Source organism: Pinus tabuliformis, chromosome X (genome assembly GCF_031772625.1).
Source record: "Pinus tabuliformis cultivar Carrire ecotype Pingquan chromosome X, CPIR1, whole genome shotgun sequence".
Taxonomy (NCBI): domain Eukaryota; kingdom Viridiplantae; phylum Streptophyta; class Pinopsida; order Pinales; family Pinaceae; genus Pinus; species Pinus tabuliformis.
The window spans coordinates 1,079,163,387-1,079,179,923 of record NC_142308.1 but is presented as its reverse complement, the minus strand read 5'-3'; the positions used below and the strand labels follow the sequence as shown (position 1 = coordinate 1,079,179,923).

At 41.2% G+C, this 16,537-nt stretch overlaps 1 protein-coding gene across 1 annotated transcript in view; it reads right to left on the bottom strand.

Moving 5' to 3' along the window:
• The window catches only part of LOC149143563 (uncharacterized), a 31,328-nt gene extending 15,338 nt beyond the window's left edge, over window positions 1–15,990 (bottom strand). Inside the window, exons 1-2 of the mRNA XM_089451877.1 lie at window positions 15,962–15,990; window positions 15,424–15,814 (exon numbers count right to left, since the gene is read on the bottom strand). Coding sequence (XP_089308003.1) covers window positions 15,424–15,814; window positions 15,962–15,990 — 420 coding nt within the window. The remainder of the gene's footprint in view (window positions 1–15,423; window positions 15,815–15,961) is intronic.
• Window positions 15,991–16,537: the final 547 nt, after the last annotated feature.

Here is a 16,537-nt window from a genome sequence, read left to right as displayed (position 1 = left end):
AGTGTAGACTTCCACCATAAGTTGTTGGTATTGTATTTCAATATTTCCTTCATTCATCTTAATATTTTATTTCTTTTCTTCTTTTCCTTGTGTTTTCTTATTTTCCTCAACCTCATCTTGAGATTTCTCTATTCCTATTTACTTTTATGCTTTGGCTTTATATTCCTTTGTAGATTACCCCCATTTTCTTATTTTTTGGCTTCAATTTTATCTTGTGTTCTTACTTCAAATTTTTCCTTTTATATATTAATATATGTGTCGTGATTATCCTTATCATCTAATTATTAATTCCATTGTGCTTCTACTTCCTCTTTGTCCTTGATATCAAATTATTTCTTACTCTTGACTTTATCATCATCTTTAGATTTAAATTCAATGTTTATGTCTTTTCTTTTTTAGCTTATTTTTTTTACTCTTTCCTTGGAATCAACAAGTTATTTGTCCGTTTTGAGTTCTTCTAACATATTCCTTTTTTGTTCCTTTCTCTTCTCTTGCAGAGTGTTGTAGTCTAGTAGATAGCGTGCATTAATTACAAATAACAAGGATAGTAAGAACTCACATAATCATATGGAACATAAGAATAGCATACGAGACACAAAGTAGAATAGAACTAGCGAAGCAACACTTTATATTATAGTCTCTTAATGAGCAATTCAAACTATTACATTGATGTGCATAAATTCATACATATTTTTGTGTGTGTGCATGTGTGTGTTTGTATACCATGTGTCTATAGTTACAACGGTTTAACTATTGGAACTGACTATTTATAATCGACTTAGGGAGTTGAACTGACTAGAAAGTCCACCAACTTTACAATACATATTTCTTATCTTGACTCGACTGGGCTAATCGACTGAGTCAACTAGCCCCTCCAACATCTCTCCTGCCCTCAATGCCTTTTTTGTCTCAAAGAAGGGGGATATTTGGAGACTTACATTTTTTTTTATAAAATTTGATACAATAGATAGAAAAGAAGAGAGTATATTCTCATGGAACCACTGAGGGAGAAGGCTACAACATTGTCATTTATTGAGATATCTACCTTGTAGTTGTGGTCAACTAATCCATTGATGCTTCCAGACCTACATCTAATGGCTTTAATATTTAAATTCCTCTTCTTCTCTTTCTGCTGGCAACCAATATCCTTTGACCTCTATTTCTTGTATATTTGATCTATGTTCGGAGATCTAGCCACATCCTGATCTTGGCCAATGATGAAACCTTTAGAATTATTTGTTGTCATCCCACCTATAAATTTTCTAATCCACATAGTCAGATTGATTGTCTTTGGGATTTTATCTCCTCTATGTGGTAGACTAGTGAGGTTATAAATTGTACTCACCAAAATAGATAGTGGTTTTTCTAACCACGGAACACCATTGTGGTCCTGAATAATAATATACTAGGAAACTCCTTCCTTCAACCCATGCAAATATGCAACTAATGTCTTGTTGAGAATGTCTTGGATTCCCGCTACATGTAACATCAGTGTCTGCTCAATCCATTTGTTATTAACTTTAGCCCACTTCATGAATGATTCAGTGTGCTTCTCCCAAGAGGGTTTATCGACTTTTGTCTATCTAATATTATTAATTTGGACCTACAACTCTATTGTAGTCACCTGGTCAAACTGATATATTTTCATCTGTTCTACTATGACATCTGGTTCCTTAAAATGCACTCTCTTCCTACCCATTTTGAAATATTCTTGAAACTCTTTGATTCTTAGACACTCAAGCAATTCGGGATCAGAGATAACCAGGATTGATAGATCTGGGATTTCTGAAATCTTAACCACTCTATCTAGTGAAAATTTAAGAAAACTATTGGGCAGTGCCAAATGCTCGAATTTTGCATATATATAAATTTGTGCGAGGCATGTGGCTCAATTACTTTTTTATATTTGGCGTTCAATTCATATTTAGGCTTTAATGAGACACCACATGATTTTAAATGTCACTTAATTGTCCTGTTAAACAAGGAATGATGGTTGAATGTATTCATTTGATTCTTTTTACTTTTAATTTTTTTGTCTTTCTTATTTTCCATTGTTCGAGTCGAGTGACTTCCTATGGTCGATATTGTCAACTTTATCTATAATCCTTTTAGTCAAGTCGGTCGGTTGGTCGATCCAACTTATGATTTGAGTTTTATTTCATCTAATCGATTCGGTTTCTCTGTGATGATGTTTGAATTCCCTTTGTGGTCATTCTCTCCTTTCATGATGATGTTAGTTCCTTTGTCGTGTCTTTTTGTTTGGATATTTCCTCACTTGTGATCCATGCTCCATTTTTTCATATGCTTGTTTCTTTATTCTAATGATATGTTTCCTTATTAACCTATCTCTTTGTTGGTACATCTATTCTTTTCTCAAGATTTTATAACTAATTCTAGTAACTTTCTAAATTAGAAATTTTAATTAGACAATTGTTATGAGGAATTTGGTATCTATGGATAAATACTAATTCCCTAGGTAGGTAGCTATACCTAGAACAACATATTTAAAGCACTTATCCTTTTTTCTATAAATGATAAATAAGACAAAGGAATCAAAGGACCTACTTGTTCTTTCGCTTTCCTTTTGTCTCCTTTGTTTGACTCCCGTCGCTCCTTCTCTGTAGGTTTTAACCCTGTACAGAAACTACCTGCATACGAATTCTTAAACAAAGAAAATAAACAATGCGAGAGCATAACCCATAAAACACATATGCACAGAGATTTTTTTCCTGGATCCCAAAACCGGGACTACCAGCTTGATTTTTTCATTATGTTCCTTTCAATGTTACAATACATATTTATACATGCCGAAGCATCCAATACCATGGACCGAAAACCATCGCGTCCAATACCATGGACCGAAAACCATCGCGTCCAAAAAACATGTGTGAAAAATCATGCACAAAACCATAGGTGGGTCCGCCCAACCTAACATATGGTCCAAAACCAAAATTTTCCAGGGCGCTGCCCCGGACCCCATAAAGTGGGGTTACGGGTGCCCTTCAAACCCCCTATTAACTACGTGGAAAGAATGTAACACAACCCAACAATCTCCCACTTGTTGTTTTCTTTCCACAGGGGGCCACAGGAGAGCTTAGTCAATTTTTCAGCCCTGAGATTCCCATTGCTTCTCTACACCAAGAGAACTTCTCAGAGCTTACAGATTTTGTCAATGCATCTGCAGTATTCTTCAAAGTGTCCACCTTTACCAGCAACACCTTTCTTTCTTCTATCATATCCCTCACAAAGTGATACTGCACATCAATGTGCTTTGTCTTTGAATGATAAGCAGGGTTCTTTGCCAAGAAAATTGCACTTTGGCTGTCACAGTCTATTCTTATAGCTCCCTGTACTAACCCCATACTTGAACACAATCTCTGCAACCAAACTGCTTCCTTGCTTGCATGAGTGGCTGCCATGTATTCTGCCTCTGTAGTTGATAGTGCCACTACAGATTGTTTCTTACTCATCCAACTGACTGCACCTCCAAATAGGTTAAACACATACCCACTTGTAGATCTTCTCTGATCCAGATCTCCAACCCAGTCTGCATCAACAAAGCCATGAATATCCAACACTCTGTCCAATCCTGGTCTTCCTTGGTAGCACAAACCATAATCACTAGTTCCACGCAAATACCTGAAAACCTGCTTCACTGCTGTCCAGTGCTCCTTCCCAGGTTTTGACATAAACCTGCTCAATACTCCCACTGCATGTGCAATGTCTGGTCTAGTACAGACCATTGCATACATCAGGCTACCCACTGCACTTGCATATGGAACACGAGACATGTCCTCTTCCTCTTCTTGTGTCTTGGGACACTGTTCAGCAGATAACCTCACACCTACAGGAATAGGAACCTTCACCAGTTTACTATCCTGCATATTAAACCTCTGTAGTATTGTCTCGACATACTTCCTCTGGTTTAACCAGAGCTTCCTCTTTGACCGATCTCTTTTAATTTCCATGCCCAAAATATAGTTTGTAGCACCAAGATATTTCATGTCGAATTTGGAGGACAATTGGGTCTTCAAATCCCAGATAATTTCTTTGTCATTTCCAACCAGCAACATATCATCCACATACAAGACCAGATAAATAACACGGTCACCAATTAATTTAAAATACACACAATGATCTGCTTTGCTTCTGGTGAAGCCAAGTCCCCGTATAAATGTATCAAATTTATGATACCACATCCTTGGTGACTGTTTTAACCCATACAGAGACTTCTTTAACTTGCATACCAGTTCTTTCTTACCCTTCACCGCAAAGCCTTCAAGTTGCTTCATGTAGATTTCCTCTTCCAAATCCCCGTGAAGAAATGTTGTCTTCACATCCATCTATTCTACCTCAAAATCAAAAGCAGCAGCAACAGATAAAAGTAATCTAATAGAAGTTACCTTGGCAACAGGAGAAAAAATATCACCAAAATCAATTCCCGGCACCTGGGAATAACCTTTTGCTACCAACCGAGCTTTGTATTTCTCCACCTTTCCTTCTGCATTTGTCTTCTTCTTGAACACCCATTCGCTGCCAATGGGTTTCCTTCCAGCCGGCAACTCCACCAGATCCCAAGCCTCATTTTTGTGCAAAGATGCCATTTCATCGACCATGGCCTCTTTCCAGAGTTTTCCATCCTCTGAATCCACTGCTTGCTTCACAGTTCTGGGATCATCATCAATAACAGACAAAGCAAAATTTGAACTGAAAGCAGATGGACTATACCTTTCTGGCTGCCTTCTTTCTCGAACTGATCTTCTCACAGCCGGATTTTGTGGCTCTTCATCTTCTGATTCCTCCTCTGCTGCAGAGTCTGATTCTTCCTCCTTTGGCTCAAACTCTATCTTCTCAGGTTCCTTTGGTTGGACTTCATGTTGAATAACATCTTTTACCTCTCTGAACAACACATCTCGGCTGTACACAACCTTCCGTGTGACTGGGTTCCAAAGCTTATAACCCTTTAAACCATCCTTATACCCAATAAAGATGCACTTTTCAGATTTACTATCCAACTTGGTTCGTTTCTCCTTTGGAACATGTACATATGCATCACATCCAAATACCCTTAGATGTGAAAGAGAGGGTTTCTTACCAGTCCATACTTCTTGTGGAGTCTTATCCTCCAACGCTGATGAAGGTGACCTGTTGACCAGGTAACATGCAGTATCCACCGCCTCTGCCCAGAGTTCCTGTCCTAACCCAGCACCACTGAGCATGCTTCTTGCCCTTTCCATCAACGTCTTGTTCATTCTTTCTGCGACTCCATTTTGCTGAGGTGTATATGGAGTAGTCTTCTGCCGTGCTATACCACACTTCTTACAGAATTCTTCAAATTCCTTGCTGCAAAATTCTCCACCATTATCTGTCCTCAACACCTTTATCTTCTTCTCTGTCTGATTTTCCACCAGAACCTTAAATTCTTTAAACCTGTCAAAGACTTCAGATTTATTCTTAAGGAAATATATCCATGTATTCCTTGAGAAGTCATCTATAAATGATACATAGTACACAGACTTACCCAGTGATGGAACCTTCACAGGTCCAAACACATCACTGTGCACAAGCTCTGATATATGTTTCGTCCTCTTACCACCAGAGGGGAAACTCACCCAATTTTGCTTCCCATACACACAATTTTCACAGAAATCAAAATCCAGAGAGCTATCATTCATACCTTCTACCATACCTTTACCATGAATTATTCGAAGGCCCTTCTCTCCAATATGTCCAAGCCTTTGATGCCACAACATCGTCTTCTCTCCAGAGACCACTAGATTTTCTACTCCATTTTCAGGAACCATAGAACTATTGCACCCATCAACAACAGTGCTACCTTGCAGCTTGTACAGAGTTCCAATTCGAACTCCCTACATCAATATCAGTGCTCCTCGAACCATCTTGCAGGTATCTTTCTTGAACACTGTCTTTACACCTGCATCATCCAACTTGCTTACAGAAATCAGATTTCTGGCCAATGCAGGAATATGTAGAACACTCGGAAGTGTTCTAACCCTTCCACCTTGCAACTTCAACTTTACTTTTCCCCGACCAATGATTCTAGCCTTCCTATCATCTCCTAAGAAGACATCAACACCATCGTATTTCTCATACTCGCAGAACCACTCTCTATGGGGAGTGAAGTGAAAGGATGCACCTGAGTCAATCAACCATGCCTCATGATCTACATGTGTACTTGAAGAAGCCAAGTACACATCCCCACCTTCATCTGAGGTGGTTTTCGCCTCTGCAGAAGGAGCGTCATCAGATCCCTTTCCTTTATCAGGAGCTTTAGATTTACAATCCCTTCTGAAGTGCCCTTCCTTTCCGCATTTCCAGCACACCACCTTTGTAGGTTTTCCTGGAGATTTAGATCTCCCTCTAGATTTATATCTCCCACTCGATGACTTATTTTTGTTTCTGTTCTGGGACCATCCTCGTACAGACAAGGCATCACCATTCTGGTTGTCCATATTTTTCCGTCTCATCTCCTCCGTCAGCAAGGCTGAGACTATTTCATCAAACTGCAAAGCAGTTGCATTGCTACCTATTGCAATAACCAGACTATCCCACGAATCTGGTAGAGAACACAACAGACTGATGCACTTATCTTCATCTGAAATTTTAATATCAACAGATAATAACTGACTTACCATAGTATTAAACGCATTCAGATGCTCTGTCACCGAGTCTCCATCTTTCATCCTCAGGTTATATAGCTTTTTCCGCAGGAACAATTTATTCACCAGAGACTTAGATTGGTACAAAGTCCCTAACTTGACCCACAAAGCCTTTGCCGTAGCTTCCCCTGATACATTCAACAATACTGAATCTGAGACACACAATCGTATTGTGCTCTTTGCCTTCCGATCCAACTTCTTCCATTCTTCATCGGTCACTCCCGATGGTTTAGTACCCGGATCTACCGCGATCCACTGATCTTTATCCACCAACAGATCCTCCATCTTGAGTTTCCACAACTCAAAACTCTGACCATTGAACTTCTCAATCTCTATCTTTCCACTGCTCGCCATCTTCTTTCACTACCAGAATCGATCTCGCAGATCTCCCACTGAACAGGGTCTACCACAGGCCCGAGCGAAACCCCTTAGCAACAAAGGCATCCCCTTGAAGCCAAAACAGCTCTGATACCAAATGTAGGTTTTAACCCTGTATAGAAATTACCTGCATACGAATTCTTAAACAAAGAAAATAAACAATGCGAGAGCATAACCCATAAAACACATATGCACAGAGATTTTTTTCCTGGATCCCAAAACCGGGACTACCAGCTTGATTTTTTCATTATGTTCCTTTCAATGTTACAATACATATTTATACATGCCAAAGCATCCAATACCATGGACCGAAAACCATCGCGTCCAAAAAACATGTGTGAAAAATCATGCACAAAACCATAGGTGGGTCTGCCCAACCTAACATATGGTCCAAAACCAAAATTTTCCGGGGCGCTGCCCCGGACCCCATAAAGTGGGGTTACGGGTGCCCTTCAAATCCCCTATTAACTACGTGGAAAGAATATAACACAACCCAACATTCTCGAACTTAACTCACTCAAAAAGTACCTGCAAGCATAAACAAAAGACAGAGAACCAATCAAAGCAAGATATCTATCGAATACAAGTAAATGGAATCAGATAAATTCACACATATAAACATCATATATCAAGATAAGGATATGGAAAAAGGGTGTAAACAACTTTATTAAGTAGAAGGAAGAATTACAAGCATGAAGTCCGATCCATTATCACTCTTCTAGCTTGGGTTCCAACCAACATCACATCAATAGCACAAAACTTCGGCATAATAACACTACTCACTTACAATCTCAATTCTCTCACCAACATTATCTCCTTACAAATTTTGAAAGTCCAGCTACTGATCACTTAAATGAGAGGTCAATTTATAGGCAAATGGAGGAATTTTTGTCATAAATGAGGGTATTGAATGGCCTTCCAAACTTAGAGTTAGTTTCCATGGAGGAAAGGATGAGAGGATAGGAGGTTACTTAACCCATTCCCTATCCAATTTCGAGCTCTTAGGAGATGATAAGTGTGGGAATTATGCTAGATGGATCCAAAAGATAAGAATATTCCCAGAACCCTATGTGAATTTCACTCAATCTTGCCCAGAGCATGTCAAAGTGGGCCTAGGGGCTTTTCAAAGTACCCTGACATGGGCCTACCTGCACTAAAGCGCACTTTCCCTTGTCCAAGGTTGCGCTGGTCCATTAAGGAGGCATTTCCGGAGGGCTTCAGGCCAAAAAACTCTTAGGGAAGGAGGCATTCAAAATGATGACTTGTGTGGGGCATGTAACGACTGAATTAGGGTTTGATGAGCCCTAATGGTACTGATCTGAATGATGGGAGGGAAATTATTTGCTTATGGATAATTTTACATTGTATCGGCAAGATTGCCTCCAAACCATACACCAATTGAAAGGGTGTGAATCCTGTTGTATTTCTCACCGAGGTCCGATATGCCCACAAGGCAGAGTACAAGATTAAATTCTAGTTTCATTTATGAACCCCTATCATTCTTTGAAGCATTCTCTTAAGGACTTTGTTGAATGCCTCAACTTTTCCATTCACTTGCGGATAATAAGGAGTAGAACTATCATGTGAAAGTCCTAACTTGGTAGTCAACTCAGCCATCATGTGATTGCGAAAATGTGACCCATGATCTGTAACTATAGCCTGTGGTACACCAAACCGGACAACCACGTGGTTGAAAAAGAAAAGAGCAACCATCTCGTCATTGTTGTTTAATGTTGACATCACCTCGGCCCATTTGGTAAAATAATCAACAATGCCTATAATGTACCCATGCCCCCCGACTGAGGTGGGGTTGCATTTCATGAAGTCTGTTAGCGCTTGAATCTGCCTCAGGCTGAAGAAGACAAAATCCAAGGCAACATCAAACCACTTAGCCTCGTAGCTAGCCCTACGAGGACAGGAGAGGGCTCTCTCCGGGTCTATCTTGGCAAAAGGTCTTCAAAGGGCGGAGATGACCAATAAAGAACACTGATTTTAGGCTAGTAAACTGATAGGGAAAGTTTGATTTTAAATTTTTAGGGTTTTGTTGGAAAACTGAGCACGACAATTTTGGGTGCGGGGATGAGACACAGTTTTTGCAGAGGTCTTTTTGGGGCAAGGTAGGAGATTGTCTTGATGCCTTTGAAATAAGTGAATGGATAGATATGACCGGTGAGGAGTCAAGGAGAGCAAGAAACCATCGAGAGTTCTCCTTAAACAGATGAAAACATTGATATTAAGCAAACTTAAAGGCAGAGCATAGAAACCATGAATTCTACCTTAACACTTCATTTACTTAATTTGCAGAAGAGAAGAGTAGGAAAATGATGCACATAACAAACTTACAAGTACATGAGAGAAACACACCATCAACACAAATAACCACAGGAATCCCAAATAGTGCTGCAAAACCCTGGTCTTTCCTTTGCCAAAATTGCAGAGATACAAAGTATAAAACAGTCTAAGCTTATCCCTCAAGAGTCCAACCATGAAAATGACTAAGAAAGTACATAATATAGGCAAGCTAACACACTTCCTTGCCTCTAGGGGTCGAGCTCATCATCCTAGGAGCTGTTTCAACCAATTCTAAACTGAGCACTACAATCTAGGCAATCAAAACAACTTGCCTCTATAAGCTAGGAAACCAATTCATTCATTAATTTTTTGCCATTTTATGAATGAATCTTCTAGAATAGGTAAAAAGTGTCATGTCAATCATGAAATTACATCAAATACATCAAGGAGGATGAAAAATCCAACCAAAAAGTCAAAACTAGTCACTGTTGCGTTTTCCTGTGCTGAAGATGCAAAACTGGCAAATTTTCCCAACGCGTAGCGCGCCATTTCTCAACACGTAGCGCGCCTTTCAGCCCACATTTGAGGCACTTCCCGGAATCCAAATGAGGCATAAGTGGGCTTGTTGGAAAGGTCTAGATGTCTACTCTCTAGCCCAAGTGGAATTTCTCAATTTGGTGGCCATTTGCCCCTCCAAAATTGCAATCTCCCAAGACTGCTTCCTGTGTGTCCAAAAAGTGGCAGAAGGTCATTTTTTGCTTGTTTTTTGACCTTTTGGGGGCTCAAATCTCCATGAAAATTCTTGGAAGTGGCTGAGAAAGTGTATTTTGTCATGAAAAATCCAAAAATGCTGAGTTTTCCTGAAATGGACCTCCCCAACTTAAGGGTAGCGCGCGGCGCGCTACGCGTTGAGGGCAAAAACCTGTTTTTGGCACAAAAAATTCAAAATTGACCAAAATTGCTCCAAATTTCCTGAATTTTGAGCTGGAGGTGTATCATTGAGCACCATGCTCCCTCAAGGTGGCTTCAGCCAAAATTTGAAGCGGATCGGACCTTTTCCTCCGTTTTAGTGCCTTGGCCAAGCGTGCTTTAAGTACCTTCATTTTTGCTTTGCACACATGCATGCGGGCCCAATAATGGTTCTTCATGTGGCGGAGCATGTATTTGTCCCTATTTGCCTTGGCTATCAACGTTTCTAAATGAGAGTTCACTCGAATGAGCATAGACCCTTGCTCAATAGGTGTCAAATCACCGGGTCTCTTGCGAGCCAAGTTCCGGTCTTCTCGGATCCTCCGCAACTCATCAAGAGTGTGTTCATCCTCCAATTGCTTGTTGCGCTGCTCTAAGTATGTGATTGTCCAATTTGCCATTTCCAACTTTTGCTGCAACAAGTCATTTTCCGCCCTAAGTTGTTGAATGATCTCCTTTGACTCTAAGCTAGGAGAGCTGATATCAAGGTCAACAACATCTATGTCTGGATCACCTGATGGCCCCTCATCAATCTTGGGCTGCTTGCCTCTCTCTTGTACCTGTGCTGCTGTCGAAAGCGAGGCCCCTTCCACCTGGTGTGGAGATAACACTCGCTGTGCTGATGAAGAAGGCGAGACCCCTTCCACCTGGTGTGGAGATAATACTCGCCGTGCAGATGCAAATAAGACCCTGTGGCCTCTCTGATATGTAACATATGCTGGAGGAGCACTGACATGCTCTGCCTCAGGAATATCAAACTGCTGTGAAGGCCCTCCCTCATCATGGACAACCTCGGGAGGTGGCTGTGGCACCATGAAGAAGTCGCGAGAAATGAAATCCTCCCAAGCAATACCCTGCTGTGCCAACTGATGCATCACTATGATCTCGATCAGTGCATAATGATATATACTTTTGAGCTGCTGTGCGGGATTCTTCCTTTGCACTACGGGCACCATCTTCTCTATATTTCGGCACATGAAAAATGGAATGTTCATCATTCGTACCCGGGTGAAATGCATCAACAAACGGATATGGTACGAATATAAACGTGAAAATCTGCCCTCACAAGTGAAATAACGCATAATGAGCCTCATCAAGGGTGCATACTCATCCCTTAGGAATCTGAAAGGAAAAACAACAGTAAGGTGCCTCATGCATCCGGGTTTGATGTATGGTTGATAATGAAATTTATCTAGCAGCTTGCGCTTGGTCCACTCTTCCCCAACATTTGGTATCCCGGTGGCTTGAGCAACCATTTCAGGTGATAAGGTGAAATCCACTCCTGCAAGGTTCACATGGCCATTGTGCAAATGTAGGACAAACAAGCGGACCAGCTCTCTATGGTGTTGAATTTGTGAGATCCTCTCACAATATCCAAAGCATGATTGATACTGAAAACATGACATTGCAAGTGGACAAGCTTGCAAATGAGCCAATGAAGTGGGCTCCTCTCTGACATGCCGACCACCCTTACCACCCTTGTGATGCCTCCTTGGCACTTCTACCTCTGGTGTTGAATCACTGTCATAGCTCTGCTCATAATCTGATTCGGTTTCTGACATGGTTATGAAGGCAAGATGACTGAAATATATTGCTGACTTGGCACCCAATTAACTGCTTTTTGACTTTTTCAAATGCTGTCACCAAGGGGACATAAATACAAGGGAATTGTTAGGGATAGGGGAACATGTGGGAATTAGGGAGAATAAACACAAAGAAGGAATTTAGGGAAGACAAGCATGGGAAATTACAAAATTGTGGGATTTTAAAGTGAAGTAGGGTTTAGGAATTAAGTATGCTTTTAGGAATTTTAGAGAGGAGAATGATGAAATTTCAAGGGAAAATTTGAGGGAGAAAGGTGATGAAAATGAGGGAAAAAGGGATTTATAAATGGGCAACCTTGGACAGCAAGAGAAATTTGAAACCCTAGTACCATTGAAACTTTAAATTTTTCACAACAAGGGAGGGTTTTGATTTATCATTTACATAGCATTTGAACATATTAATTCTCTTTTTCATCTTGCAAAACCAAATCTAGGCATAGAGGAGAAGCCTACCTGCACTTTGCCTGAGAGAAAAATCGATTTGATGACTTGCTGGCAGTTTGTTGAGCTGAAACCCCAACGCGTAGCGCGCCCTGCCCAACGCGTAGCGCCCCTCTGACGCGTAGCGCACGTGCAAAATAACACTGAAAAAATCTCCCTGACGCGTAGCGCGCCTCTCCTGACGCGTAGCGCGCCTCTGAAACTGCTCAACTTGCTCAAGAACTCCTAAAATCGACTTTGCAAGGATTCACTTAGCTTGTAAGAGGAAAATGAGTTGCAAATGAGGAGTGATGTGCTTTTATAGGTTTCCTTTTGATTTTTACTTGCCCAAAACCCACTTTGTAATGTTTTGAGTGTTGACACTTTTTGAACTAATTGGATCTGACCTTTGATTTCTTTTCTTTGAAAACTTGGTTGAAATGATGATTTCTTCTGAAAATTTTTGCAGGGATAGCTTCTAGGATGCTTTGGCAAAGGAGACCAAGGCTGCACTTCGACATTTGAAGAATTTGAAATTTTGAGAATTTTTACAAAAATGGGATAATGACCTTTGTTTTCAAAAACAGAGTTTTTGAGAACAAGGTGAAAATTTAGCTGTACAATGATGAGAATTTTTGAAATAATGTTTAATGAAGGACATCCCTCTGGCCTGCTGGTCCTTTATGACCTCTCAAGATAAAAATGGACTCAACCCTAGACCTAAGACCTTAAAACTTAAAGCAAGATGAATGACCCTTTGAGGATTTTATTTACTTGAACAAACCGGAACCAGCAGTGCCAAACAAAAGGGGAATATCGACACAAACTCCCTCCACCAGGATTATGGCATGCCTAACGGAATGCAACATGATCACACTGATGGGACACCCAATCATGAAATGCACAGAGCTTTGATCTCTGGTGGAGGGCTACTAGACCGACTCTAACAAGGTCAATGCCCCATTTGGTGAATGGTCCAACAACAATGATGGGATGCAATGGTGTAGGTGGTAATCTAGCTTTACGGTCATAGATCTGGCATGCGTGACAACTTCTAATGGTAATTATGCAATCTTTGAATATAGTAGGCCAGAGGTAACCAACACGAAGAATTCTCTGCGCGGTAGCATAACCAGATAAGTGCCCACCACAAGCATCTGAATGGCAATCATTCAAAACTTTCTTGGCTTCCTCATGAGTGAGGCATCTTCATAAAATCATATTGATACCATGACGGTAAAGAGTGTCGCCAACAATTAGATAATATTTGGCTTGGTATCGGATACGTCGTTGTTGCGAGCGAGAGGTATCTGGTTGGAAAGTTTGGGTCTGGAGATAAATCAATATATCTCCATACTACGCGTCAAATGACGAAATCAAGAATAGAGACTCGTCAAGATTTGATGGTTCTGATATTGAATCAATGGTATTCGAGGGAAGGTCACAAAGAAGCTCGACGAAGACTAGATATTTCTTTGATTTGGATTTAATGAATTCCAAATAAAACTCTTACAAAATTACGAACCATTTTGAGTATTTTCCCCCCAGCAATTGACGTGACAAAATATATGTCATATGGTTGCAATCCGAAATGACAATGGTCTTTCAAAGCAGGATGTAGTGGCGAAATCTCTGTAAAACTTGAACAACAACCAAAGCTAGCTTTTCGACATAAGAGTACTTAACTTCTGTATCATTGAGATTGCGGCTCAAATAATATATTGAATGTTCAATTCCATATTCTTCTTGGACTAAAACCATTCTAATGGTTGTATCTGCAGCAGCAAGATACAAGAAGTAGTCGTTTTGATAATTCGGGGAATACATTAATGAGGCTCTAATCAAGGTATCTTTAAGAGCATAAAAGGAAGCTTGCGAAACCTAGTCCCAATGGAAGGGTATCCCCTTTTTCAATAAACGAGTAAATCCTTTAGCCATTTCAATGTAATTGGGAATGAACCTCCTCATAAAGTTAGCCTTCCCTTGGAGTCTCTGTAACTGTAGTAGATTGGAAGGTGGAGGAAAATCAAGGATTGCCTGAACCTTAAGTGGATCGAGTTGAATTCCCTCCTTAGACACTACGAATCCAAGAAAATGACCAGAACCAACACAAAACACACATTTGTGTGGATTTGTTGGCTTGATGGGGCACGAGCCAGGTTTAATCGTGAGTTAGCCAAACAAATCCCTAGACTACCAGCCCTTTCGGCAATAGTCTGCGGAGCGCGGACTGAGGTCTCACCCAAGGTAGTATGGGAGGGTGTTGGAACCAGGGTTCCGCACCCTTGGGATGTCTTGATGGGTCTTGGAAGGCTTGCGATCCAACTCTGCGCACTGCGCTACTTCTGCACAGCTGTTTGTTAAGTGAAACTACCTTCGTGCGACTTAAATGAAGAGCGAAAATGTTCTTTACCTCTTTCCTATGCTTATTATTATAGATCTTGAATTAACTTAAGTGGGACCAATACTTTCAATTACCATTCAACATAAAAAGATATGCATGCAACCATAAACTGTAACAGATGCATAAACAGAAATATAGAAACAGATACGCGGTATTCCGAGACCAACTTATCTTTATTAATATCCTTTCTTCTTGCTTACAATCCCACTCCTACCCTGCGCACACAGCTGCAGGGGTCTGCGCACACAGCTGCAGACTCTACTGGGCCTCCGCGCACACAGCTGCAGGGGTCTGCGCACACAGCTGCGGACTCTACTAGGCCTCCGCGCACACAGCTGCAGAGCCTCTATCTACTCTCTTACCTCAGACTCAGACTCACAGATGCTTTCTTGCTTAATAATTCATAAAGACTCTTCATCTCTAAAAGCTTACTTTTCATCTTAGAGCTTTTGCTCTATTTATACATTCCCATGGTGCGCGGACCATGGGCAGGCCGACTCACTTTACATTACATTACATTATTTTAGGGCAGACAACCCTTTGACTCGACTCTTTACAATTTGCGCTCCGCGCACTTCGCGGAGCATTTACAATACAATTTACCCAAAATTGTGGGCTTTAAGCCCCAAAACCGTTACGCGGGGGATCCGCTGCCCAACAAGCCCCCATCACAAACATCGTGACTCGCCCTTGAGTCACCGCGTGGCATGACGTTCGTTGCATGAGGTCCCTCTAGCAAACCCTGTGTAGCTTGCGCATCTGCATCACGTTGTACCTTTTCTCCCCTTCGTCTGATTTTCAAAACATCTTCGTACATTAGCTCCGGCCTACATTTATAGTCCCGCGCTATCGACCGGTTCCCAGGAGTGCGAGGACTGGGGCTAATGTCGTGGAGTAAGGTAGCAGAACTACCCGTATAGAGATTTAAGTAGCTGCCATTTACTCTTCCAGGGAATGGTTCTCCATTTAATTTGCCAAGCTGGATTGCCCCTCCATCTGTGATTTCGCGAACCACATATGGTCCAAGCCAATGCATTTTGAGTTTCCCCGGAAATTTTTCCACCTTACTGTCATAGAGCAACACCAAATCATTGACTTTGAAAGTGGGCAACTTGATGTGACGATTGTGCCAGGCTTTTTCCCGTTGCTTCTATACCTGCTGATGAAATCCATCCAAGAATCGTTCTTCCTCTAGTTCTTCTAATTATGCTAACCTTTTTTCCAATGCTTCGCGGTCCGCCATACCTGTGAGTGACACAATACAATATGTTGCTCTGTCATTGCCTCTGCAACGCTTCTTCAAGCTCCTGCTCCATTGCCCCTATTAATTCGCTTAACTTATGATGCTCATTCTGCTCTACTAGGTTAACAAAAAGTGACAAATCATAGGATTTTAGCTCTAGCTGAGATGTCAAATGCATAAACTAGAAAGCTTGCAATCTCTGGTTCAATATATTCAATTTCTGTTGAAGCTTGTGTTGCAGTTTTTCAAGAGGGTTGTTGCTGTCCTTGAGGTCCCAATCTTCAAGTTCCATTGTGGGCATGCGGCCCAGAGACGAACCTTTAAACGGAATTTCGTCTTCTACCTCAAGATTCACCGTCGTGCCCTTATCTTCCATAGATAGCTTACCAAAACACGGGTTTCGCAATGACAACTGGACTGGTCCTGCTACCTGAGGGTCCTTTTTGGGCCTCGACATCTGGGGCGATCGCGGAATCTCTGGTGCCTCTCCTACTGGCGACATTGGGTTCTGCGCGACTTCCTCAGCTGTTGACATTATGCGGTTCAG